The 26,516-nt window shown below is 44.9% G+C and overlaps 1 protein-coding gene across 18 annotated transcripts in view; it reads right to left on the reverse strand.

The window, feature by feature from the left end:
* The window catches only part of CELF4 (CUGBP Elav-like family member 4), a 1,533,185-nt gene that overhangs the window by 1,302,446 nt on the left and 204,223 nt on the right, over positions 1-26,516 (reverse strand). For all 18 annotated transcript variants that reach the window (XR_011280606.1, XR_011280603.1, XR_011280605.1 and 15 more), the window contains exon 2: positions 11,744-11,826. Coding sequence is in view for 13 of the 18 variants with exons in the window: in XM_069626873.1 (XP_069482974.1) it covers positions 11,744-11,826 (83 nt within the window). In the remaining 5 variants the exon portion in view is untranslated. The remainder of the gene's footprint in view (positions 1-11,743; positions 11,827-26,516) is intronic.

Consider the following 26,516-nt stretch of genomic DNA (forward strand, 5'->3'; position numbering starts at 1 on the left):
AAGGCCGCCGTCTCTGGCACGCGTGCTCACTCGCGAGGCAGTTCATACGGAAGCTGGCAGTAATGCCCGGCTTTTTTTACGCGTGCAGTGCGTCTTCCAGTGACAGCTTGCAGGGAGGGGACGTGTGAGCGAGGGTCTGAGTGCGCGAATGACACGGTGGGCGTGGGAGTGAATACAGGCACGAGTGAGTGTCCGAGCCTGGAAATCATTGAGCGATTTCTATTTATTTATTTTTTATTTGTATAGCGCACAAAAGCCCGTAGGCATGGTGGCGCTGGTACAGAGATGAGTAGGCTACTTAGTTACAAAGATAAACAGGGGTAGACTGGGAACCAAACGAGGGCCTGGAAATATGTTTCAAAGTGGCCTCATGTTACACATTGTCAGCAAGCCCAACCCTTTTCCTTTGGGAACATTTGGAAAAAGAGGCCCAGGGAGTCGAGGCGTACCGGGAAATCTCCCGAGTTTCCTGTAGGCCAATGCTGCCATGCTCATAGAGTAAGTGAGGGAAATTGCAACGAGACAATAAGTTAATAGACATATGAGTGAGACCGAGAATGAGTGAGTAGGCGAGTAGCTGATAGAGTGTGTGTTTTAGAGTGAGTCAAGTTATTGGTTTGGTGCATCGCGGCTAATGGGCAGAAGAGCTCTTTCGGGTATAGCTTTATCGGGCCTGTGTGATGGCAGTTGGTACCAATGTCCTCCGGAAATTGTGTAGGTCCTGCAGAAATGCCGGAGCAACAGTAGAATCACTCAGACATCCTCCAGATGAAATGGGGAGTGGAGGCTGGGTGTCATAGTGCACTAGCAGCATAGGGTCAGAGCTGAACCTCGGCCTGTGAGAAATAGGCGACAATACGCGCAGGCACGCGCGCGCGTCACGATAGGTTATTTATATCGTGCTTAATACCCAGAGATTTCTAAGCGCTAACCAGGGTATCGAACTTGTGTTGCTCTGAGCCGTCTTGCTTCCAAGGCGAGCACGTTGTCGCTGAACTATCCTCCTGAGACAATTTTGTTTTCCATTAATAGGTTTAGTAGTGTATTAAGCACCGATCCAAAGGGATCTATGTGATTCCATCGAGTTTTTTTGCCGCAGACGATTTATTCAATTTTATTTCTTCTTTTCTTATCTTTCACTGCAAATGCATGCAGTGGAGACACCTTGCAACTCCCCCCTCACCTTTATTATTACTCAAACTCCCCCCCACACATATATTTGTGGCAATGATTGGCAAATGAATTCAACTAATTCGTCTGCGTCAAAATCTAACCCGATGGAATCTACCTATACGACACCAAAGCATGTCAAAGTAGGTGGCAGCGCAACCGTGGGTACATAACCGGGGACACAAAAAATGAATCCTGATCAAAAATACAATGAAGCGATATCTGTAGGTCTGTAGAAAGGCGCAACTCATACACCACTTCATATCTTGATGGTGAGCCTTGCGTCGCCTCATTTCCAGGATGAGAGAGAGCGCTCTCATGGAGGAAATCCTGGCCGCTCGGAATGGGGACCGGAGGGATGCGGGTACGGCTCATGGCTTGGTAACCGGAACACATTGCAAACATTTATTATGGAGCCCCTTTGGCCCCTGCTATACCACTTGTATTTTTACTACTTAACCATAGTAACTTAAGGGTGCGCTTAAGTACTTTAAGTGGAGAATAAGAGAGGGTAAGCAAGCACGTGGAGAACTAAATACCACAGAAGGCTTGCACTAAGGGCTTTACCGGGTTTTCCAGAAGTCCATTTGGGTATTCGGGCAGATGTTTTGATGAAGACCAACCATGGAGAATGAACAACTGTCTAACTTAGATCACCCGAATAGTGACATGCCATTACCACTGGAGTCTGAGGGCCTGTGTAATGCCTCCCCCAGGTGAGGGACCTTGTACACTCACAGGCAGCACTCACTATTAATCTTCAGAGGTCTCCTAAGTACATTCTTAAGGTTGATGAGCCTAATCCTTTGCGTTTCTTTAGGATGGGTATGAGTCATGAAAAATGAATCCCGCTTTGCATATTATTCATGACCCAAACTTGGGACCAGTGGTGTCAATGCCGTCAAGTCTCAAATCCCAAGTCACAGAACACATGAACTAGGGATGTGCCGAATAGCATAGTCCCTTTTCATCTAAAGCCGAATAGGAAAAAGAAAAGCTGTTGGATTTAGTAAATGAAAATAAATAATTTCCAAACTTTAAAAAATAAAAAAACTTTAAAAAACATTCTTAAAAACATTCTTTTAAATGTGGTCTTATGTTTCATTTATTTTTCTTAATTCATTGAACGCATCAGCATCATTAAAAGCAGCCAAGCCAAAAAAGTACAGATTAAGAAAAGACCAGGGTCCAGAGGTATGGAAGGATGTTGCATGTGCCAAGCCAGTGCTAGTCAAAGTGCAGGATCCTCGGACGCAAAGTGCCAGGGGGAACTAAACAAAGTGCAGCTTGCAATTTGCAATTGCCTTTACACATGTTGCAATCTCTTGCAAGTTGCAAGGTACCTTTGGTGGAAAGTAAGTTTTGAGACTCCGTTGCCACTCGCATAGAAATATGTATAAATGGCCTCCGTCCACTCATGTATTGCAGTCCACAGAAATGAAAATGCTTACTTTTTACAGGACTTCAGTGAAGTACACACATACAGCATAGCCAGTCAGTTTATAAATGCATTCCTGCTGCCCCCACTAGAATATCTCTTCTAAAATCCCCAAAAGAACTTGGGTGTGTTACCTGCAAGTGTTCCACTTCAAAGCTATTTTTTTAAAAATTAATTGTTTTAATTGTTACATGGCTGAGAAAACCTCAACCTTTAACACATTTTAAAAAATCACAAATTATACAATACAGTAAAAATACATACCAAACATTCTCATTCAATATACTATTGTTAAAATCCATGAAATATACATATTTAACCTTATATATGAAGGCAATATTCTGGAATCATCCCCAGGGCCCTCTTAGCCTTACCCCGGTAGCCTGATACATTCACCCATTTTCTAGAAAGATTCAGTAGTCATATCCTGATCCGAAATGTTTTAGTGTACGCCATTGGTCTATTTGTCGCGGCTTCCTGTTCGGAAGGACGCTCCGCTGCGGCACCGGTCGCGCGGCGCACTTGGTGCACCTGCGCCCTCCGCTCTTTAGTTATTAATCGCGCCTCTGCCTTTGCCACTGTCTCGCTCTGCATCATGTCAGGTGAGGAGACTCTATTTTATGGGACTTGTGTGAACTTTTGCAAAGGAAGACTTGAACCGGTGACCTGAGAAATGTGTTTTTTGTTGCTTTATGGTGATGAAGTATGTCTGATAGTGCTGCTGCATGTTATCAGCCACGGTTAGGCGCGCCATAAATAATATTCTCCTACTCACACCGGAGCCGTAAAGCTGAATCCCAGGACTCTCATCTATCAAGGCCCATGTGCTTGTTTCCTTAAATAAGCCAGGGTGACATAATTACGAGTTCAAGAAGACAGCCTGGCGCATTTCTCATCAGCGTCACATCAAGCAGCTGAGCGATGCTGAGTGGCATCGTTCATCCATCAGGACCATGCATTAGAATGTGGGGGGTGCAGCGGGGGGGAGGGGTGGGGAAGGGTGTAATATGCTGAATGCCTCCCCTTGGTGCTGTTCTCCTCCTGTCACAGCCAACTCTTTACTCTGCGGCATTGCAGAGGGACAGCGGCACATTAGGCAAGGCCATAAAACATGGCCGCCCGCTGACATCACCAATGGCGACCTCCAGACAGAGGGAGGCTGCAGAATGGCAATGGCCTTGAGACAAGAACACTGTTGGCTGTGCCCAGACCTTAGCTGTGACCTCAAGCTTCAGTGCCAGTCACTGAAGCAAAAAAAACAAAATCATGACCTCATCTTCATTAAGGAGTGGAATGCATTTTGTTATACTCCTGATAATGAAACATGAAGGTCCACCTTTGGAAAACTACAACACGGGGAATGATAACGATATAGTTCTGGATGCCAAAACCTTCCACCTTTAATAATCAGGCACATCATTTATTTGGCTGCTGCTTTCAAAGTGGAATTTAACCTTTCGAGGAATAGGAGTGTAGGCTTATCTGATGTCCTCACTTCTGAGTGACTCCCGCACTGACTGCCGGGATTCTGAAGTATTGGCGGCATTTTGGGTTAAAAGGAAGATGTTCAGTGGCTTGTTGGTTTATAGATGTGCACTGTGGTCCTTCAAACCTAGGCCAGTTGTTAATGAACCATTATCATTGAACACTGGAAGTGTTGTTGACATTTCCATTACACAGAATTTGTATCTGTTTGCTTTTGATCCCATTAATTGTTTTTTTAGAAAGCGTATTTTTTATCCTAACAATGGAACAGTTGTTGCACTTTCGTCACATTTCCCTTTAAAAAATGTAAATGTACTATTTTTAGAGCTGTATTGAGCTGTATTAGTATGAATGAATGTATGAATGTCTGTTATATAGGATGTGTTTTACAAAATGAATTAATTAAAGACTTTTTTACAATCTATAACAATATAAAATGAATTTTTGATGTAATACCCTTTGCCTTGTTCTTCAGTTGCTCTCGTGTTTCCGGCACCACCACCTGTTTCATACAGTTGTTAATCAGAACTGAATTTTTCCAGGATGGCATCTCATACCAACCAGAAAGATTTGGAAGCTACCAGTATTGCTGGGCATTTTGATTTCATGATACTTGGCTTCTCATCTACCAGTATTGCTAGGCATTTTGATTTTATAATCCTTGGCTTCTCATCTACCAGTATTGTTGGGCATTTTGATTTCATAATCCTTGGCTTCTCATCTACCAGTATTGCTGGGCATTTTGATTTTATAATCCTTGGCTTCTCGTCTACCAGTATTGCGGGGCATTTTGATTTTATAATCCTTGGCTTCTCGTCTACCAGTATTGCTGGGCATTTTGATTTCATAATCCTTGGCTTCTCGTCTTCCAGTATTGCTGAGCATTTTTATTTCATAATCCTTGGCTTCTCTTCTACCAGTATATATATATTTTTTTTTTATCAAAGATATTATTGATTTGAAACATAAAACAACATACAACATTACGCTCATCTCTCTGCAATGCAGGGTAGGGACGTGGGAAAGGAGGGGGAAAATTTGGGGCAGCAGCGGAAGGGAAGGGAAGGGAAGGGGTGGACTGGAAGGGAGAGGAGCATATGCAATATCTACATATCCAGGTGCATGTGATAGGATGTGGAGAGAGAGAGACAATCAAGAAACCAAAAACATTCAAAAACTCAACTTCCGGGACCATGGTCCGACAGACCGTCAACTTGACATCAGATGACCACGTGGCATAGGCTATTCATGGCAGAGGCATTACCCCCACTCTCCCGGGGCATCTCTCAGTCACAGAGGCTGTGGAGCCACCCTTGTCCTTTAGCTAGCCTCTTCCCATCTTCTCCATATTTTGTCCGCTTTTTGCGGGCAACCCCTTGCTGCGTACACTTTATGTTCCATTATAGCGCATATGTCCACATCCGTGACCCACTTTTCAAAGCTTGGCGTACGTTCCGATCCCCACAGTTGCGCAATGTTCCGCCTGAGAACTGCCATTGCGGTTGACCAGCACAATTTCTCATAACGGGAAAGGTCAGTGTCACTGGAGATCCCCAGGAGAAGGAGTTTTGGGCATCTCTGTATCTCTTTACCCATAACGTTAGACAGTTTATCACAGCATTTCTGCCAGAGCCGCTGTATCTTACTACATTCCCACAAGATGTGGAAAAAGGTACCTTCTTCACATTTGCAGCGTAGGTATCGTGCGCCCGAGGATTTGCCGCAGCGGAAGAGAGCCACTCTCGGGTAAGAGGTGCGGTGCAGGATTTTCAGTTGGACCAGTCTAAGCCTTGAGGAAATTGTCGTTTCTCGCGGGTACATCAGGGCCTCCACCCAGTCCTCCGGTTGAAGGGGACCCACATCCCGTTCCCACTTTGCCTTCAAGCTGGTTAGTTCCGGTGTCGCAAATGATGTTATCACATTGTACATGGTAGAGATGACTTTCCGGTCCACCTGGTCCAAAACTATGTTTCTCTCAAATGGGGAGCTTTCTGGCATGTCTTGTGTTATGTGTCTATGGGTCGTCCAATCGTGTTTCAGCTGCATGTAGTGGTACCTTTCTGTGTCTGGGAGGGAGAACTTTGCATGCCATGTCTCGAATGGTACCAGGTTGTCCTCGTGAACCACATCTCCTATGCTGGCGATTCCTCGTTGGACCCATTCAGGCCATCTGTCGTCTACCAGTATTGCTGGGCATTTTGAGTTCATAATGCTTGGCTTCTCATCTCCCAGTATTGCTGGGCATTTTGATTTCATAATCCTTGGCTTCTCGTCTACCAGTATTGCTGGGCATTTTGATTTCATAATCCTTGGCTTCTCGTCTACCAGTATTGCTGGGCATTTTGATTTCATAATACTTGGCTTCTCATCCGAACCATGCATTGGAGAGGAAACTGAGCTCAGTAAGAACGCCATTTTGCTGGTTGATGCACCGCTGCCCAACTTCTTCAAAAGGCGCCACCTAGAGTCTGGAACCAGGAGACAGCAAGTGGCCTTTGCTTATATTGAAGAACACGCATTGGCAATGCCAACCGTTTTAGACATGGGAAAAGTATTTGCCTGGCTTTGCTGTAATGGTACAAGCTGGACATTAATGGCAGTAGCTGGAAAATGATGCACATTTACGCCTCTAAACAAACTGTGTATTATAAATACCCAATACATAAAATAAATACTGCCAAGACTGTTGGCTTTGCCAATGCTTACGTTTTACAGGTCTTCAGCTAAGTACCCACATACAGGTTGTAAATCAAGTGGCTGAAAGCAGACCTGGTTAAGACATTTTCATTACACCAGCAGAGCGTTTACAGCACTAATTAAACCATTACTTTCAGAAGACTGCTTTGGCATGTTGAGTGCAAAGTGGGATGTTAAGGCTTGATAAAGCTAGTTGAAAGAGATCCCAGCAGGGTGTGTTTCGGGTGGGGAGGGGCAGGAAGTGGGGGTGAACGGCCATAAGGATCTGCATGGCCATAGGCAGTGTATAAGTGGGTATGGAATCCAACAACGCCTAAAAGCATTGTTCCCTCCTCATATGCCATCTCGCCTTAGCTGTACACTAATACATTCGTTTCGGCTTTTTGGTTGGACTAAATCACCACCTTATAGCCAAAATCAAAAAATATGAAATCCTTCTGGTTGCCCCCCAGCCAACCAATATAAACATTTTCAGCACGCCACCCGCCCCAACAATGATTCTCTTCTAGACAAATCCCCATAAATCTAGGCTGGATCGTTAGCCCCCAACAAATGAGTACTAGAGATTAACCAGCCCACACCCATGTTTTGCACCCACCATATACTTTGTCATACTAAACTACTGTCAATAACAGAAACCTAGAGGCAACAAAAAGGGCACACATGACCTAGAAACCATTTTAATTGTTCCGGACGAAATTAATTATAGCTGTAAAAACTGGATGAGTTAATTAATACATGTCTAGGAAAAGCCTAGTACATGTTCATTTAAGCCGGAAGCATTTAGGAGGTTAGAACCATGAAGTCAAAGTGTTATGGGGTCCAAAAGACAGCTATCCACACAAGTCACATAACTCTGCAATGGCTCTTCTGCACTATGTCTACGATTACCAAAAGACTTGTATGTGCCAGGCCTGAACACATGTAGGACAATATGCCCGCTCCATGGGTGGCGTGATTTTCCATAGGGACTCTGACCATGCATATTGCTTTGTGGGTGGCACTCATGCCACCCGGCGCAGTTTGGTCTGCTGGGTGCCACAGGCAGAGAAGAATCCACATCAATAGTTGGCAAAGCGATGCATTTCATGTCTGGCAGACCCCGTTGATCCTTCCCCTGAAAAGACCCATGGAAGCAGTTCCGGGGACTCAGTAGAAATGCTCATGCTTAACATGAAAGTCCCTATATTCTACAAATATCTATCTCTGGCACCAGGATGGAAAAGTCATAGTAGCGCCGGGGTTTACACACTTTGGCCTGATTCATGGAAAAGCGCGCATACATTCTGCAACTGTTGCACGCGGAGAATGACGCCGTGCTGGCCTGCGAGCATAATAGAAAATGCACGCCCAGCGTATTCATGGAATTCTCCGTGCAAAGAAACGATATACGCACATTGCGGATTTAACGTCGCTGACACGCCCCCATGCAAAGCAGAAAACAGCCAGTGCAGCTTAGCGTGCTCTCCGGGTGAGAATACACGAATCCTTCAAACAGTGCATGGGGAACCCCGCAAGCAGGCATTCATGTCGAGGGACCTTGCACGGGGTCCCCCATAACTGTTACTGGCATCTCAATAACATGTGTATGATGTATCATAACTCGGGTGGATTTTGGAAATTCTGCGTGCAAACCCCTGTGAACCATTCCTGCTCACACACCTAAATCCGACCGGATCCCTGGCTGCGTACACTCACCCCTAAATCCGACATGCAAACCCACCAACACACTGCGATTGCTATGCACAAGTGTACTTACACCTGCCTGTGAAGGAAAAAGGGCCACACAGTCAATTCCATGGATCGACGTATTGGGGTTTTGCACACAGAATGGCACACACATCCCTAATTTTCCATGCAAACATTTCCATGAATCGCGCCGCCTTTGGCTCCCCAGATGTTTTGAACTGCTTCTCGAATCAACCCTAGCCAGAACATTTAATGGTGAGGGATAATCGGATTTAGTCCCAAATATCTGGAAAGCCGCAGTTTGCGGACCCCTAAATTAGCATTTGCTGTGACAGGCCCTTTAAGGTCAGTCAAGGAACAGGCAGTCACTGCACTCGTGTAGACGGTAGGTGACCCCTGCCCACAACCACATGGGTTCAGCTGGCAGCCGCCATTTAGATATGCATGGGCAAACTGGCTGCAGGACCCTTGCGCTAGCAGCCACTCCCTCTCCCTGTATGCAGCGCCCAGTTATGAGTCAGAGATTGTGTGCAGTGTGTGTGTGCAGTGAAGCAAAGGAACATGTTGGCCATTGAATTGTGTTGCCACAGCTCGTAGCAAGTCTGCCACTTTGATGTTCCCCTTTTTAACAAGTGGTTACCAGCAGAACCATTGCATCTACCCACCCTACTCACCAAGACAGAGCCCCGATTACACTACCAAGATCAGTATATAGAGGGTTGGGAAACACGTGGTCCCTGCTAATATTATCTAAGAGCAATAGAAAGAGGCATAGGACGGCTAACACTACTTACACAAATAGGGGGCAGATCCTGTGATTCACCCCAACAACAACCCTATGTAGAGCCCAAGGGGCACAACCTTTGCCCTCCTAGTAGTACCTAAAAACATTGCATAGAGGGACGGGGTAGAACTGTACCATGCTCCTTCTACCCAATCCCACTTCTATCTCACAGACATCCCTGTGCTACCAGGCCACACTTACAGTGGTTATCAAACGTTCTAAAGGAAATTAACTGTGCAATTAAAAGTATTACAAAAAAAAAGTTCCAGGTTGAGAAATGTGAAATGGTGAACTCAATGTGACTGGAGTTAAACATGGGTGCCATGATAGTCAAGCAAAGACGCCTCTTATCAATTAGCATCACGTCTGTTCATCTATTGACCGGCCAATCAATGCGCCCGGGGAGTCTGCAGCAGCCGGGACCCTTTCCAAAGAGCCAAACTAATTAGAGCAAAGGCGGGAAAAACAACATGACTAACAGAGACGACGGATGGCCTCCCTTTCTGAAGTGTGGCCAAGGCAAGCGTGAGATGCGTTGGCATGGGCAAGATGGGGTGAGCAGGGATATAGGTTATTTGGGGAGCTCTGTCCTGAGGGAGTTGACATGAGCTCCCTGCTGATGCGATGGCTGGTTCATCCTTGGTTACCAAATCTGACAAGCGGCAAAGGATTTCCAGCACGTGCTGACACGTGGATGCCTTCCAATGCTACAGAGGAAAATGCCACGTTAAGCGAGACACCAACAGGTCTCTGTACTTTACTTTTGACACATTTTGCAATCTGTCTTATTTATTTATTTATTTATTTATTATTATTAGCTTGCGGTTTACAATTAAAAACTTACTGCGAAGAGTACACGTCTGATAAAATTGACAAACCAGAGTTCACATTACTGAAAATACAAGGCAAACAAAGGTAAAGAGGAACAAAGGAAAAAAGAAAAAAGAAACATTTTTCTTCACCCAGCCGGACCAGGGGAGCATTCATTTGTCATTCACTTAAGTTATCCACTCTCCTCCATGACAGAGAACGTGTCTCATTTTTGTTTTAGCTTTCAGTTCTCCAAAACATAGTCACAGGCCAACGTACCAAATAGAACTTAATCATTGATAAAAGTGAAAACACCTGAAAGAAAGTCTTTAAGCCATAGAGCAAATTTAAGAAATCCTAGCAGAAACATGAACACTTTAAAAAAAACGCATTTGATAAAGTTTAGGAAAGAGAGAAATTGAAAGACGAACAGTTGTAGCAGGACAGTGTAGGAAAGCAGGGGCCACAGCCCTCCCAGAGGAAAATAAAAGCCAGTGGAAATGGCTGAGGAGAGTGAGGTGATAGTGAGAAGAAGAGCACAAACCTTAGGAGCAGAGAGAGAGTAAGAGAACCCCAGAGCCTGACTCACCAAGGTGCTTTTCAAAATCGCCTTGAAAAATGCTTTGTAAATCGGGCCCAGAGACAGAGGCGGAGAGACAACCACATGCGAGCACTTTGAAAAGAGTGAACAACTTATGGAAACATATGAATAAAGGGACGAGGAACACGAACATTGAAGAGATATAGAAAGTTAGAATCACGTCCGATACTCACAGACCCCCGGAGTACCGCTTATTGATGAAAACACTCATGACAGAATTTCCCACAATGCACCTCACCGCAGTACATGTCATCACTGCAGTGCTGCTTCAGATCCCAGCAAGCAGGAGAAAGAGGCCAGACTAGCAGTAAAGTAAACCCCGGCCAAGTACTCACTTCAGCGCAGACCCTGCGATGCCACAACAGAACATGTCTGCTGCGATCAGCCGGCTGGGATCAAGCTGAGGCTAGCTATGATGACATGCACTGAAATGCACACAGTGTGCCCGCTATCATGCACCGGTGCAACACAATCTAAACGCAACATGAATTGTGGCTTTGCTGTGTGGCAGAACACACTGAGGGACTTTCCAGTAAGTCCAGGCGAATCTGCTGAAGAGAACACACCGGTTTATGGGTGTGTGTGTGCGTGTGTGTCTATGGGCCTCATTACGACCCAGGCGGAGGACCATGGTGCCATTAGCACCATGGTCCATGCCGGTAACTTACCGACTCCGCCATGGAGAAAGGGGGAATTACCACCCCATTACAAGGTTGGCGGGGCGGTAACTCCCCCTTTCTCCATGGCCCTTCCCCATTCCCATTTCTGCCCCACAGGGCTCAATGGGAATGGGGAAGGCGCTAAGTAAGGTACCGTACTTAGCACCCAGGTCCCTTTGCGGGTCCCTACTTCAACGGCTGGTGTAGACCAGCCGTTAAGGTCCTGTCCCGCAAAGGGACCTCATAATCAGGCGCTAATGGGTTAACGGCGCTGCAGTCTTTTACGGCGCCGTTAACCCATTAGCGCCAGGGTCGTAATGAGGCCCTATGTGTCTCAAATGTGGTACGCGTGCATTGAGTTAGGCCTGGGCACACATTGAGATGAATAAAGGGAGCGAAAAGGGACTCACCCCTGGCAGCGTCTTCTGTTCGTGCAGTGCACTCTGGGCCTTAAGCGCGGATTCTCGTTCGCAGTACGTCAGGAAGGCACAGCCTGCGGAAGACAAAAGGCATCATGTGAAATACACAATTTTAATGCAAGGCAGAGCATGCAAGAAACGTATAATTAATCCAACATTGTATGCATTTTGCAGCTGTTTTGCACAGTCATTTGCAGCTGGTGATTCATTTCCCATTGGAAACGGGATGCCCCTATACTAGTGCACAATTTCAAGTCATCTTTTCAAACCTTATTGCCCCCGCCCCAAATACCTTCCAAAGCATATTATTCAATTCAAAATCTTTTTTTCGAATGCATCAATCAATACAACAATTTAAATAACTAACCAATAAGTATCATCTACAGTCGTTCAAAAATAACTTGCAACTTCGTCAAAAATCAAGACAGCCTATTGCATAGTCAAAGCACCATATACATCCTATTAGTTAATTTGTGCACATTAATTATTATTATTATTTAATTTCGTATATCGCGCATCACACCCACATGCCTGAGTGCGAGGAAAGGGACATCACTAATGCCATAGACAGGCAATAGTGGGCAGAGTCAGGCAGAGTCAGGCAGAGTCAGGCATCCAGATCGCTCAGCTCTCATAATTAGCGTCTTGATTTACGTGTGCGTGCAAGAACACGTGCAGAAGGCTGCACGCACACACAGGTTTCCTCTTCCAAATGAGTGCAGCCGAATGCGCCCCTTTTGAGACTAGTGCATGAGATTTGCAATGGGCCCAGGTCCCCTCTGATGTGTGCGATTCGACACTGGGATTTATCTGAATGTGTGCATCTATAATCCTCTTTTTTTGAATCCCGGAGAACTTTTTTGGGGCAGGTGAAAGGGGCGTGCTAGCTTCTCTCATCATTAATACCAGGGCCTGCTTTCCTCTTCAGGCTATTTACGTTATAATGAAAGCGTTGCTCTAAACTCCAAGCCAAGGCACGCGTTATTGAATTGTACAGATCTGCTATTAAAATCCTATTGCTGAAGTTTACATGGAGGACAGTGACCACTGAAGCGCAAGAATAGTACTAGTGATACTGCAACTTCAACGGCAGGACCATCCCTCACACTGGGAATATCCAATCATTGCATCTGGTTTCATCTAGGGGGCCTTAGCATCCCAATGGTACTAGCGATACTGCAACTTCAATGGCAGGAAAATCCCTCACACTGGGAATATCCAATCATTGTATCTGGTTTCATCTAGGTGGCCTTAGCATCCCAATGGTACTAGCGATACTTCAACTTCAATGGCAGGACCATCCCTCACACTGGGAATAGCCAATCATTGCATCTGGTTTCATCTAGGGGGCCTTAGCATCCCAATGGTACTAGCGATACTGCAACTTCAACGGCAGGACAATCTCTCACACTGGGAATATCCAATCATTGCATCTGGTTTCATCTAGGTGGCCTTAGCATCCCAATGGTGCTAGTGATACTTCAACTTCAATGGCAGGAAAATCCCTCACACTGGGAATATCCAATCATTGTATCTGGTTTCATCTAGGTGGCCTTAGCATCCCAATGCTACTAGTGATACTGCAACTTCAACGGCAGGACCATCCCTCACACTGGGAATAGCCAATCATTGCATCTGGTTTCATCTAGGTGGTCTTAGCATCCCAATGGTACTAGCGATACTGCAACTTCAACGGCAGGACAATCTCTCACACTGGGAATATCCAATCATTGCATCTGGTTTCATCTAGGGGGCCTTAGCATCCCAATGGTACTAGCGATACTTCAACTTCAATGGCAGGAAAATCCCTCACACTGGGAATATCCTATCGTTGCATCTGGTTTCATCTAGGGGGCCTTAGCATCCCAATGGTACTAGTGATACTGCAACTTCAATGGCAGGAAAATCCCTCACACTGGGAATATCCAATCATTGTATCTGGTTTCATCTAGGTGGCCTTAGCATCCCAATGGTACTAGCGATACTGCAACTTCAACGGCAGGACCATCCCTCACACTGGGAATAGCCAATCATTGCATCTGGTTTCATCTAGGTGGTCTTAGCATCCCAATGGTACTAGCGATACTGCAACTTCAACGGCAAGACAATCTCTCACACTGGGAATATCCAATCATTGCATCTGGTTTCATCTAGGTGGCCTTAGCATCCCAATGGTACTAGCGATACTGCAACTTCAACGGCAAGACAATCTCTCACACTGGGAATATCCAATCATTGCATCTGGTTTCATCTAGGGGGCCTTAGCATCCCAATGGTACTAGTGATACTTCAACTTCAATGGCAGGAAAATCCCTCACACTGGGAATATCCAATCATTGTATCTGGTTTCATCTAGGTGGCCTTAGCATCCCAATGGTACTAGCGATACTGCAACTTCAACGGCAGGACCATCCCTCACACTGGGAATAGCCAATCATTGCATCTGGTTTCATCTAGGTGGTCTTAGCATCCCAATGGTACTAGCGATACTGCAACTTCAACGGCAGGACAATCTCTCACACTGGGAATATCCAATCATTGCATCTGGTTTCATCTAGGGGGCCTTAGCATCCCAATGGTACTAGCGATACTTCAACTTCAATGGCAGGAAAATCCCTCACACTGGGAATATCCTATCGTTGCATCTGGTTTCATCTAGGGGGCCTTAGCATCCCAATGGTACTAGTGATACTGCAACTTCAATGGCAGGAAAATCCCTCACACTGGGAATATCCAATCATTGTATCTGGTTTCATCTAGGTGGCCTTAGCATCCCAATGGTACTAGCGATACTGCAACTTCAACGGCAGGACCATCCCTCACACTGGGAATAGCCAATCATTGCATCTGGTTTCATCTTGGTGGTCTTAGCAACCCAATGGCACTAGCGATACTGCAACTTCAACGGCAAGACAATCTCTCACACTGGGAATATCCAATCATTGCATCTGGTTTCATCTAGGTGGCCTTAGCATCCCAATGGTACTAGCAATACTGCAACTTCAACGGCAAGACAATCTCTCACACTGGGAATATCCAATCATTGCATCTGGTTTCATCTAGGGGGCCTTAGCATCCCAATGGTACTAGCGATACTGCAACTTCAATGGCAGGAAAATCCCTCACACTGGGAATATCCAATCATTGCATCTGGTTTCATCTAGGGGGCCTTAGCATTCCAATGGTACTAGTGATACTGCAACTTCAATGGCAGGAAAATCCCTCACACTGGGAATATCCAATCATTGCATCTGGTTTCATCTAGGTGGTCTTAGCATCCCAATGCTACTAGCGATACTGCAACTTCAATGGCAGGAAAATCCCTCACACTGGGAATATCCAATCATTGCATCTGGTTTCATCTAGGTGGTCTTAGCATCCCAATGCTACTAGTGATACTGACACTTCAACGGCAGGTCCATCCCTCACACTGGGTTTTACAGAGTGAGATGGGAACAGACGTGCTCGGTCCTGGAGGATAAGTAAGGGTTGGTCACTTCCAACCCTCACGTAGCCCGGCTCCATCTTGAGTTTCACAGTAGACGCCACAGTCACTTAGGCTTGGGTGAGGGGTCCTTGGTGAATGCGTTTTCTGCACTTTCTCCATAGGCAGGCAAGGCCAACCTGGATTAGACGAGGGGGGACAGAGAGGGAAAGATGTAGGCAACCCTGAGTCCCTGCAGTGAACGCACACAGTAGTGGTTTGGAGCTCTGTGTATGGATTGAAGTGTTTTCACAACCTATTGCTGCATCAATGAGCAGGCTGCTAAGGCACAACAACTACAGAATGTCTTAATGGTACACGCCATGCTTTTCTTATAAACACTTATCTTGCATTCCTTGCTAAATGATATTCATAAAATGTTATCAGGCCCCTGCCTGAGAGCCAAGAAACTATAAAACCAAGGTCCTAATACTCACCTTGCCCGTCAGTCGTATCCTGTTTTGAATTTAAGGAGTACTCTTGGTCAATCCAACCGATTCTGTTTTGGGTCTTGCTATTTCAGTCTTCATGGGAATAGAACTTTATGTTAAGGTGTCTTTAACCAGTCCAGGTGAATAGAAACCATTTTGTGCATGTGCTTATCTCCAAGTGTGCTGCAAGCTTTGCTTGCAATGGTCACGCAGCTGCCGGCCTAGCACAAGCCCTGCTTCTCCTTTGCGCGCCTCTCCCGCTGCAGGCCATGCATTCGCTCCTGTCTATGCAAGTGGCTGCTATAGAACCTTCCAACTGACGGATCAGGCTTGGCTTCCAGGTAATGTCAGCGCTAAATCAGGGCCTGGGAGGTCTCTGTGGAGCCTGGAAGACTGCTCAGTAGCAGCCCCTGACTAGTTGATGCAGTCCTAATTAGAGGCATCATAGTGCATTGTTAGGGTGATAAACTGGATGGTATAAAGCTCCCATAATGGCTGCAATTTTTCTGCCGCCATTGTGATGGCGCGGCCGACGGGGTAGCGCAATGTATTTCCTGCAATGCGCTTTACATTTGGCCTATAATTCAGGAATGGGAGAGTCATTGGGATCTGGGGGGCATTCAATTGCAAGTGCAGCAGCGACTGAGTCCCCCCAGAGCTCCATCAAAGGCATGCTAAGTTTAAAAAACTGAAAAGCAGGTGGAATTACTGATCAGGCTATTTTCGCACAGGTAAACGCGGGGCCAGGGATAGTTTGCGTAATTGGGCGGAACAAGGAGCCGGCGGATTCTTGATGGATTAGGGCCTACCAGCAGAATGACTGCCACGTTTACCTTACTGACCCCTCTTGCTCCCATCTGTGTTCATGAGATGTGTTTGATGTAAAAGGAGAAAGCTCATTGGATACAATAACTAAATCCTATCCATGGGCTGATGCTTGTAATACTGTTGGCTTGGATATGCTTTGGATGGGAGTTCGGTAAATACTATTATTGTAATAGATTTTTTATAACATACAAAAAGGTTTCTAAGAGCGAGCCCGGGATTCAAACCTGTATTGCTGTGTTGCCTTGCTTCCAAGACAAACGCGTTGCCCCTGAGCTATCCTCCCGGCAGACCTCGGGATATCATTGGGTCTGCATAACGCCTAATTCTTACAAAACCAAAGTAATCTATCTTGTTGTTCCAACGTTCCTTCCCCCTTTATTCCCTTTATCCATCCTTATCCCGTTTGGCGCTCAAGCTTGGGGGACCTTTTGTTAGTGTCTGTAACCTATACCACGCCATCTCTTCTACCACAGAGCAGACCAGGATTAACATGCTGGTGAACATCAGAATCATGTGTCCCCTTTCTATTTTTATTTTATTCTTTAAAGCGCAGACCTAGCTAGAGAGCAGGAGAGCGCCATAGAGAGTATGGGTAGCCGGCCTTAAGGCTGGCATCTTTTAAAAGTAGCGCGGTACTGTGTGGTCTGTGCTTCGGTATGCGCGTCCATTGGAATTAGTCCTTGATCAGGTGTTCTTAGCTCCATCCAAGCCGTCATGGTGCTCTTGCTTCCCATTGGCCTTGATTACTGTGTGAACGTCAGCTGCGGCCTTCCCATGTGCTCCTCGTCCCTACTTGATAAGGTTCTCAACTTTTCCTCCTCTACCAATGCTCCTCTCAAGCCACCAAACACTGCCGTCATGTTGGTTGTATCGCCATGAAAAAACACTTCCTTTTAAATTCCTGCCCCTTGTGTTACCCCTTGTTACCTCTTCCTACCCCTTCATTGAGCCAACGACCTCCATGCCCAATTAATAGCATCTCAAGTATGTATAATAAAACACCCTGTGCCACAAATAAATATATACAAATGATCACACATTACGGAAATGTAGGTCTCTTAAGGAGAGGGCCAGGAGCTCAATCTGACCTAATCAGTAAGTGAACAATCAGGCCCGACCTGTTGATGGCCATGAGCTTACTTGTTGCCCCTGAAGGGGACGTTGGGGGTCTTCAGAGGCCAGCGACACCAGATTTAACAAAACTGAACTGAACAGGGCAAGGATCTGCTTTAAAAGGGCAGAGTGTTGTGCCCAGCACATGGGGGTTGGATAGACCACAGGCATAGCACAAAGGATTACTGTATAGTAACCATGGCTAAACTGAGCACTTTAAGGAGATGTTTCCCATGCGAGTGGTGCCTTCTCAGGTCTGCTGCGGGGCGGTGTGTGACTCTGGACTATATCAGTGGCAAAAACTTTCAAAGATGGAGTCCATGAGGGGAAACATCGGTGAGTCCGCCCTGGGTTCAGGGTAGAGCCAAAATATGCAACCAGTGTTTTACTTGTGGGTGCTTGTTTATCTACCCATCCATTAACTGCCCATGACAATACTAATCCCTATGGCTATCCATAACCACCACCTGGCCCTCCCTACCAAAACGCATCCTCTTGGGCCACGCTAAGCTAGCTCTTTCAAGCAGTAACATCAAACTTTGGCATGCCAACAGTATTTCTAAGCAACCTTCAGAGAGTTCATGGCCTAATCTCAGTTGTAATTCTGCTACTGGCATAATAGAAACATCTTAACCATGTGCGTCATCAGTCACTTGATTAATATGTTCCTTGCACTTCCTGTAAAAAAAAAAAAATCAAACAAAAACTTTGAAATAGCCAACCATTTCGCCCTGTTTGTAGGTATTAAAGAGGCATTTGTCAGGCATCACTATTAGACGCCACTTTTCCAGTGGGTGCCATCTCTTGGTCAGGTAGTGAATGATGGCAATGCCTGGCAAACCCTCAACTCATGGCTTCTAACAATCCGACATTGTTGGCTGTGCCATTGCTTGTTACACTTTGCTACTGTGTTTTATAAATAAATGCAGAGAGGAAAGCACTGTATTTCTGTCTGTATTCACGTATATGCAACGCTAAAAATAGAAACAGGGGGGTCACTAACTATAAAGAAGAGTAGGGACCTGCCAGGATATGGTATGGCATTTATAACGTGCCTGTACACACGTGTTTCTAGGCGCGACAGCCTAGAAAACCTTCCATTTCATGCTGGCCAACAGAAACAAGAATGCCCTTCTCGACTTAACGCGACCTTGCACTTTGAGATTCACAGCAATGTGTGCCCACACCGGCCCCAGTCCTTCCATGGACCTCAAGAACATCACTGAAGACTTTCATATATATATATGTATATATATATATATATATATATATATATATATATATATATATATATATATATATATATATATATATATATATATATATATATTCTTTACACGATCAAGGAAGATAGCTCAGTGCGTTAGGGGCTTGTCACGAACAATTGGCCAGCCCTCAGTGAACAGGCTCACATCTTGGCAGAGCAGTCTCAGATCTTTATTGAAATAATGTCTTGGAATCCTGTGCCATTGATTTATGCGATACAAATAAAGCCTGGCCTCACAGTGACTAAAAGTGAAAGAGGAATCTGGCATGAAGTGCCAGGAAACATCACCATAGTATTATTAGTGCCTGGATAGCAGAATATTTTACTAGGCAGTTCTCCATCTCATCTGCTAGATGAATGTAAACCACTCTACCCGGATAGAGATGTCTACAGAGAATGCCCTTCATGACACCTCTCCACCCCCTGCCCCCGCCCTCTTATGCACTCACTCTCTGGTGTCACTCACTATTCATTCCAGGTGAATAGCTCATGAGTAAAGGGCTCGTCTCTAACATGCGGACAAGCTGTGCCGCACAAGATGAAATCCCGTAGCAGGGACGGCTTAGCCTTTAATCCTTCCAAATTTGGTACATCAAGTTCCATTGAAATGGGCTAATAATAACACCTATTATCACAGTGCTTAGAAGCTGGAGGAATCCAACATTAAATGTTATGCAAGAAAGCAAGTCATCATCCTTATTGTTATTATCATTACCATGTCAACTTCTAACTGATGCACCATTTTCCGCTACCCAGATCCTCCTATTCCCCCTGCTCTTGCTACCTTCATCCCTCTTCCTCTTACCTTTCCCCTCCCTGCCCCCCACACCTCCACTCCTATCCCCTCCCCGGCCCTCTCCCTCTCTCTTCCCTTTTCCTCTCTAGCTCTTTCTACCTCTCTGCCCCTCTCTCTCTTCCTTTCTTCCTCTGTCTCCCGTTCTCTCTCTCTCTCGCCCTTTTCCCCTCTCTTCCTTTAATTATCTATCTCTCTCTCTTCAATTCTTCATCTCTGTCCCTCTCTATTCCTCTCTCTTTCGGCCTCCACCCCTCTCTCTCTCTTCCTTTCTTCCTCTCTTCCTCTCTTCCCCACTCTCTATCTTCCTTCATCTCTCTCTCCCTTGCCCTCCACGCCTCTCTCTATACCTTTCTTTCTCTCTCACATCTATTTTCCTCTTCTCCTCTGTCTCCTTTTCTCTCTCTCTCTCCCTTTTGCCCTCCACCGATCTCTCTTGCTTTCTCCCTCTCTTCCTTTCTTCCTCTCTTCCGCGTCTTTCTCTATTCTCTTATTCCTTTGTTTCTCGCTCTCTCCCTTTCGCCTTCCACCCCTTTCTCTCTTCGTCTCTTTCGCTATTTCTCTCTTCCTCTACCTGCAGCCTTCCTTTCCTCCTCTCTCACGATTCCTCTCTTCCTTTCTCTCTCTCTCTCTCTCTCTCTCTCTCTCTCTCTCTCTCTCTCTCTCTCTCTCTCTCTCTCTCTCTCCTTTCGCCCACCACCCCCTCTTTTCTTTTCTCTCTCCCTCTCTTCTTCACTGTCCACTCTCCCTCCCTCTCTCTTTCTCTCTTCCTCTCTCTCTCTCCCCCTTCCCCCGCCACCCCCTCTTTTCTTCTCTCTCCCCCTCTCTTTCTCTCTCTCCCCTCCCCTTCCTCTCTCTTTCTCTCTTCCTCTCTTTCCCTCTCACTCTCTCCCTTCGCCCTCCACCCCCTTTGTCTCTCTCTCTCTCCCTCTCTTTCTCTCTCTCTCTCCCCCTCTCTCTATCTCTCTCTCTCCCTTCGCCCTCCACCCCCCTTTGTCTTTCTTTCTCTCTCCCTCTCTTTCTCTCTCTCCCTCTTTCTCTCTTTCTCTCTTCCTCTCTTTCCCTCTCACTCTCTCCCTTCGCCCTCCACCCCCTTTTGTCTCTCTCTCTCTCTGTCTCTCTCTCTATCTCTCTCTCCCTTTGCCCTCCACCCCCTTTGTCTTTCTTTCTCTCTCCCTCCCTCCCTTTCTCTCTCTTTCTCTCTCTCTCTCCCTCTCTCTTTCTCTCTTCTTCTCTTCCTCTCTTTCTCTCCCTGCAGCCTTCCTTTCCGCCACGAAGTGCTGCTGCTTCTGCCCTGTATCCTCTCCTCACCCCCCCAGGAAACTCTATCCGCTCACCTCCGCTGGGTGTTGCCCTGTGGGTCAGGAGAGACACAGCAACACACATTACAAACACGAATAGTACATTAGCAACCTCCAGGGCTTCTGCTGCGCAGGCTTGCTTCAGTGCCCATTTGTATACCCTCCAGGGTGGCAGATTTAGAGAGAATTAATACCAATGCGCGCGCAGGCCTATAGGAAAACAATCTCCCATTGAAAAGGCCCAAATGAAATTAATATTAATCATAATATCGTTGTGAGCTCATTAGCTGCCCCTACTGCTGCAGGTCAGTGTAATTGTCGCTGCGAGATGGAGGATTTGCAAACGCTCGACAATATGGCCTATTGAATTTTTGTTCATCGTGGTTTTAATGTTTGCACGTGCAAGAACTACCAGCATAATTATCATTCGGGGGATTGTTAACACTATAAATCCCCTCAGAATGGGTCTAGATCCCCCGAGAGGTCGACGGGGGCACCGAGGCATCACAAGCAGGAGTCTGATTGTTATTTCCGTGTGCAGATGTGTCCGAGTCACTTCTGGTGAATGTTTAACTGGGAAAGGACAGACAATGCTGCGGTGGAAATGCAGAAAGATGGATGCACGTGTGTGCACGTCTGAGCACGCGAGAGAAGGCGAGCAGGTATAACCGAGAGAAAGGCAAGCAAGCAAGGTGTAGATGTGGTCTGAGATGGAAAGCAAAGGGCCCGATTCATGGACCATTTAGCGCAGTGCAAAGTGACTCTGCACTGCCAACACAGAGCGGTGCAAAGTGTAATGCTGCAGTGCAACGTGACTTTGCACCACTTTTGCGCCAGAGCAAACTCACTTTGTCCTGCAAAAATACACTTTGAACTGCAAAAATACACTTTGCACCGCTCAGTGAATCAGGGTGTTTGTTGGCAGTGCAAAGTCACTTTGCACCAGTGCAAATCACTTTGCATCGCGGTAAAGTTTCCATGAATCGGGGTGTGATAGTGAGGGAGCCGGGGAGAGACAGAAGGCGTAAAATGCACGCCTTCTACGTAAACAGAGATCAGTGCGAGCGGGAAAGAAATAGGGGCGGTGATGCTGAGGAAGGAGAGGGAGTGGAGAAATGTTGACATGAATGAGTGTGAAAGAGTGAGAGGGAAGGAATAGAGAGAAAAAGACAGAGGTGAGGGAGATGGGGAGAGAGAATGGGGAAAGGGGAGAGAAAAAGAGATGGGTTAGAGTAGGACAGAAATAGAGAGAGAGAGAGAGAGAGAGAGAGGGAGGGAGAGAGAGAGAGAGAGAGAGAGAGAGAGAGAGAGAGAGAGAGAGAGAGAGAGAGAGAAAAAAAAGTGAGAAAGAGAGAGAGTGAAATATCTTATTCAAGAGAAAACATGGGAGGCTAAAATGTTAAAAATGGAATGAGAAAGCAAGGCATGGATAGGGGAACACAGAAACAGCATGGGGTGCCTACAATGAATCGGGCGGAAATAACACGTGATGTATATGAGCGCAGTATGTGAGAGTCGGATCTTATGCAGAGAGACATTCTGTCATAAGAGTGAGACCGCCAGACCTCTCATCACTCTAGGGCATTGGTTCTAGGTCCTTGAGGATTTCATTCACTCTGGGAGCTCCATCTTATCAGAATATTCTAGAGAAGGGATCCGCTGCCAGATGTTTTGGACTACGACTCCCATCAACCCTAGCCAGCGTTGCATAGTCAATGATGAGAGGTCATGGGCGTCGTAGTCCAAAACATGTGGAGAGGAGCAGGTTGCAGAGCCCTAGTCTAGTGTAATGTCCTTTTCGCTATTACCTTTGGGACCTCCTCGCTCTACCCCCAGGTGACTGCAGCCTGTCTGTCATTGGTCGGTGGGGAATCTTTGTGCAGGCAAATGTGTGACCTTGTGAAACAGACCCTTCAAGTCCATCAAACTGCAGGATTGGCATGTGTACAGCGTCAGCCTTTGCAGGAGACCTGGCAGTTTTGAAGGCACACTCTCCACACATGTGAACTGGTGCCCTGGAGGAGGATTCCCCCGTTCTAATTGCTGCCACCATTCCTGGCCTACCCTAAGACAGGTAATAAAATTAAGAAAGGAGCAAACAGCTGTCTACATACATCTAACCCTTCAAGGAAGGTAAGGAGCTGGGGGCGCTCAACAGTTTGAGCCTCCCCTCAACAGATAACCAGATGAGGCACAACATTGGTTCTGACCTCAATCACACAGTATCTGCAGTGTGACATAACCTCAGCTCAACACAGACAAGTCACTAATGAATGAGGAAAAACACATGCTACTCTCTTCAACTCCTGCACATGGCATAGAGTTAGACCTCAAAACATCTCCAACCCTATGCATACTGGACAATATGTAAGCCAAACCCCACACAATCAATTCAAAGAGGCGAAATTAGATACATAATTTCTTGGAAGGTTCATTGAAGTGGAATACACCCTGGGCCTCATTATTGGTTACTCTCTAGGAAAATCCTTTGGAGTGGGAAGCAATCTGTGGATCCGCTCCTTGTTTTAATGGCACTCAAATGGTTAGGAAGAATGGAATAACATCTTCCCATCTTGAAGCAGATTCTCTGCATGGTCTATGCAATGTGTCCTCACAATGCCACATCCACCATAGTCAGGATTTTCCCACCTGGGGGATTTGGGGAGGGGGGTTCTTGAACCTCTATTTTCTCAGAAATAAAACTTCCCTGGGACCCAGGTTTTGAATATACACCATTGCAGCATTTGAAAGGTCCAAGCTGTTTCTTGATGCCTTTTTGAGACCAACACCTCAATGGATAGTCCTCTCAGAAATGCCTGTTCAGATACGAATGACCAAAACTATTGCTGAAGTCCCAATTGTAGATTCTCACTGATGCACTGACCAATCACTGAACAAGTCACTTCAGCCATTGAGACAAGTCACAGTACAGATTACAGTAAGTACACCATCCAGCCATCACACCTTACTCTATTGATACTTGCATTCACCATCAGACAGACTCTTCATGCACTTCTGCACTAATATGTGGTCATTGCTTAGCCCATGGTAGAATCTCCTTCCACTCTTCTTTCATTGTAGATACAATAAGAACAGTCACAAAAAGTGGTATTTACAGTTCTTCGACTATGTAAAAGTGTGGTATCATACTATATAATAAAAGGCCAGGTGTATGTTTTTCCGATGCTGTTCTGGCTGCTTTGCCTGTTATCACCGCTAAAGGGAGCAGCTGCCTTACGTAGTCAACAATCAGCCTTCAAGTTAATCTTAAAAGGTGAACAAAATGTTTATTTCAACAATGATAACATACAATTAGCTGTAGAAAACCACAAAGACAGAGATAACACTTTAATAGCATCCTTCAGGTTGCATAAGAAAATATATACATTTAAAACACAAACAGAAATTCATTTGACTAAGCACTATTTCTCGAACAAAATAAATTACTTTTTAATGTACTTACGCATTATGTAATTATTCATTGTAAAATGTCTTGGTATGTATTATTATATCAATAATATTCTTCATGTACGTTTTAAACTTTATTTGACTTCAAAGCATTTTATTTTATGATCTCATGTCTACTTTTGAATCATGCTGCTCATGAATTCTATTACTTTGACATCCCTCTACGTTATATATTTGAGTCCAAAACCTGCAAGTGGAAGCCAAGACAATGAGGAGCAGATACAACAATTGGCCATATGTACTATGTTGAACTTTCAACGGATTCTGTGAGATTTTGTTTGAGGTTACTCGTCCTGCACACAAAAGGAGCAAGATCTTTTACATTTTCTATTAGCATACATTATGTTAAAAACACCACATCATATATTTACACTCTATTTTCCTTTACACAATTATCCTGGTACACTGGCTTTTCCACTAGTTCAGAAATATTAAGGGATATTTTATTGATGGCACAGAGCGATGTGCTACTGATTGACTAATTTAGTTAACTCTTATAAACTGTTCAGTAGGACTAGTGATGCCCAGAATGTATAGGGCTTGCTTATGTGCTGTTATAATTGGCAAAGTCTCTGATCTAAATGAACAGATGTTGTATCTTCTTTTCAAACTGCCTTGTTACTTTTAGATATTCGTCCTTTCATCTACAGTCTCTTTTAAATGCTCTTAAATTACATACTAAAGTTGTTGTGGGATAAAGTTTTGCCAAGATCAACACATTTAGATCAATCAAGGTTTACCCGATCCTTCACATATATAAATCCAACATACCTCCACGGGTAATTATTGTGTTGCTCTTTGTAGACTCATATATATTTAGCAAATTACTTCAACAAATTTCCTGGAATCAGAGGGATTTCTCGCTTTCTAATATCCAGTAGTATGTTGACATTTGCTTTTTGTGTTATTCTCAGCTTTTGCTTGACCAAATGTGATAGACATTCAAGGTTTTGATCTCTTCCTTTATAACATGATTCCAATAGTGATGGCTATGATTACACTCAATTTTCATGGATTTTGGACAGTGTCATACTCCCCTTCAGCATAGCTCACTCAGACCAAATCTCTCCGTTCAGCGGCCAACAGGTGTCACTGTGGAATCATCATTCTCAATATATATGGTACTGATGCATTTTGGGGACCAATGGGAATCAATGGATCTAAACAAACTGCTTATTAACGCTTTGGATAGAATTCTGATTTGTGGTGGCCTTAAACACTCTTTGAAATGGCCCTTTTTGTTTAAGGAGTGAGTTTTATAAACAAAGATTTGGTTTAATTGCTTAAATCTCAATATTGCTGTGGTTCATTGGTTCCGGACTGCTGTTGAGCATTTGTGCCAATTTTGTCTTAGTAAATTTGAAACATACATACTTTTTTTTCTGCAGCAATTATGACTCAATTTGTTAAAGAACCTCAATTTCTTTTCAGAAGAACACCAAAGTGTGTGAATGCAAACAAGCATTGCTATTTAATTGCACACATTATCACATCCGATTTCTAGAGCACAATTGCACTTTTTATAATGTGCACCTTATATAATAAAATGGACTTTGAAAAATGAACCGCTATATATCTGCACTATTTGATGCTTTATACATATTTAATTTTGAAGTTTATGCATAACTCAAATGTGCTATGTAACTATTATGTGTCTTGAAAGTTACTTTTATAAATGGATTTATGTTGCCACAGAATTATTCGTAATGACTTTTTTAGGATTTATATCCCAAAAACACTCTACCGGCTTTCGTCAATTAGTGTGCGTTTTCTCAATCAACACATCCACCGTACAATACCTATGCGCACATAATCAGTATCAAAATACCCCAAAGTAAAACACATCAAAATCAATAACCATACGGCAAGTTTCAGGCAACCTGTTTGAATATCATAGAAAGTTATAACATAAAGGAGAAACATGCGCACATTTTCCAGAGACTAAAACATCCAAAGAACGGACCTCATTTCTGAATGCTCGGTAAATTTATCACCATACTAAAACAGTATTTATAAAAATGTATTTATTTAGTGTCTTATGGCCTAAATAAAGAGACCTCAACACAATCTCTAATTTTT

The sequence above is a fragment of the Ambystoma mexicanum genome, chromosome 6p (assembly GCF_040938575.1).
Source record: "Ambystoma mexicanum isolate Mex_15411 chromosome 6p, UKY_AmexF1_1, whole genome shotgun sequence".
NCBI lineage: Eukaryota > Metazoa > Chordata > Amphibia > Caudata > Ambystomatidae > Ambystoma > Ambystoma mexicanum.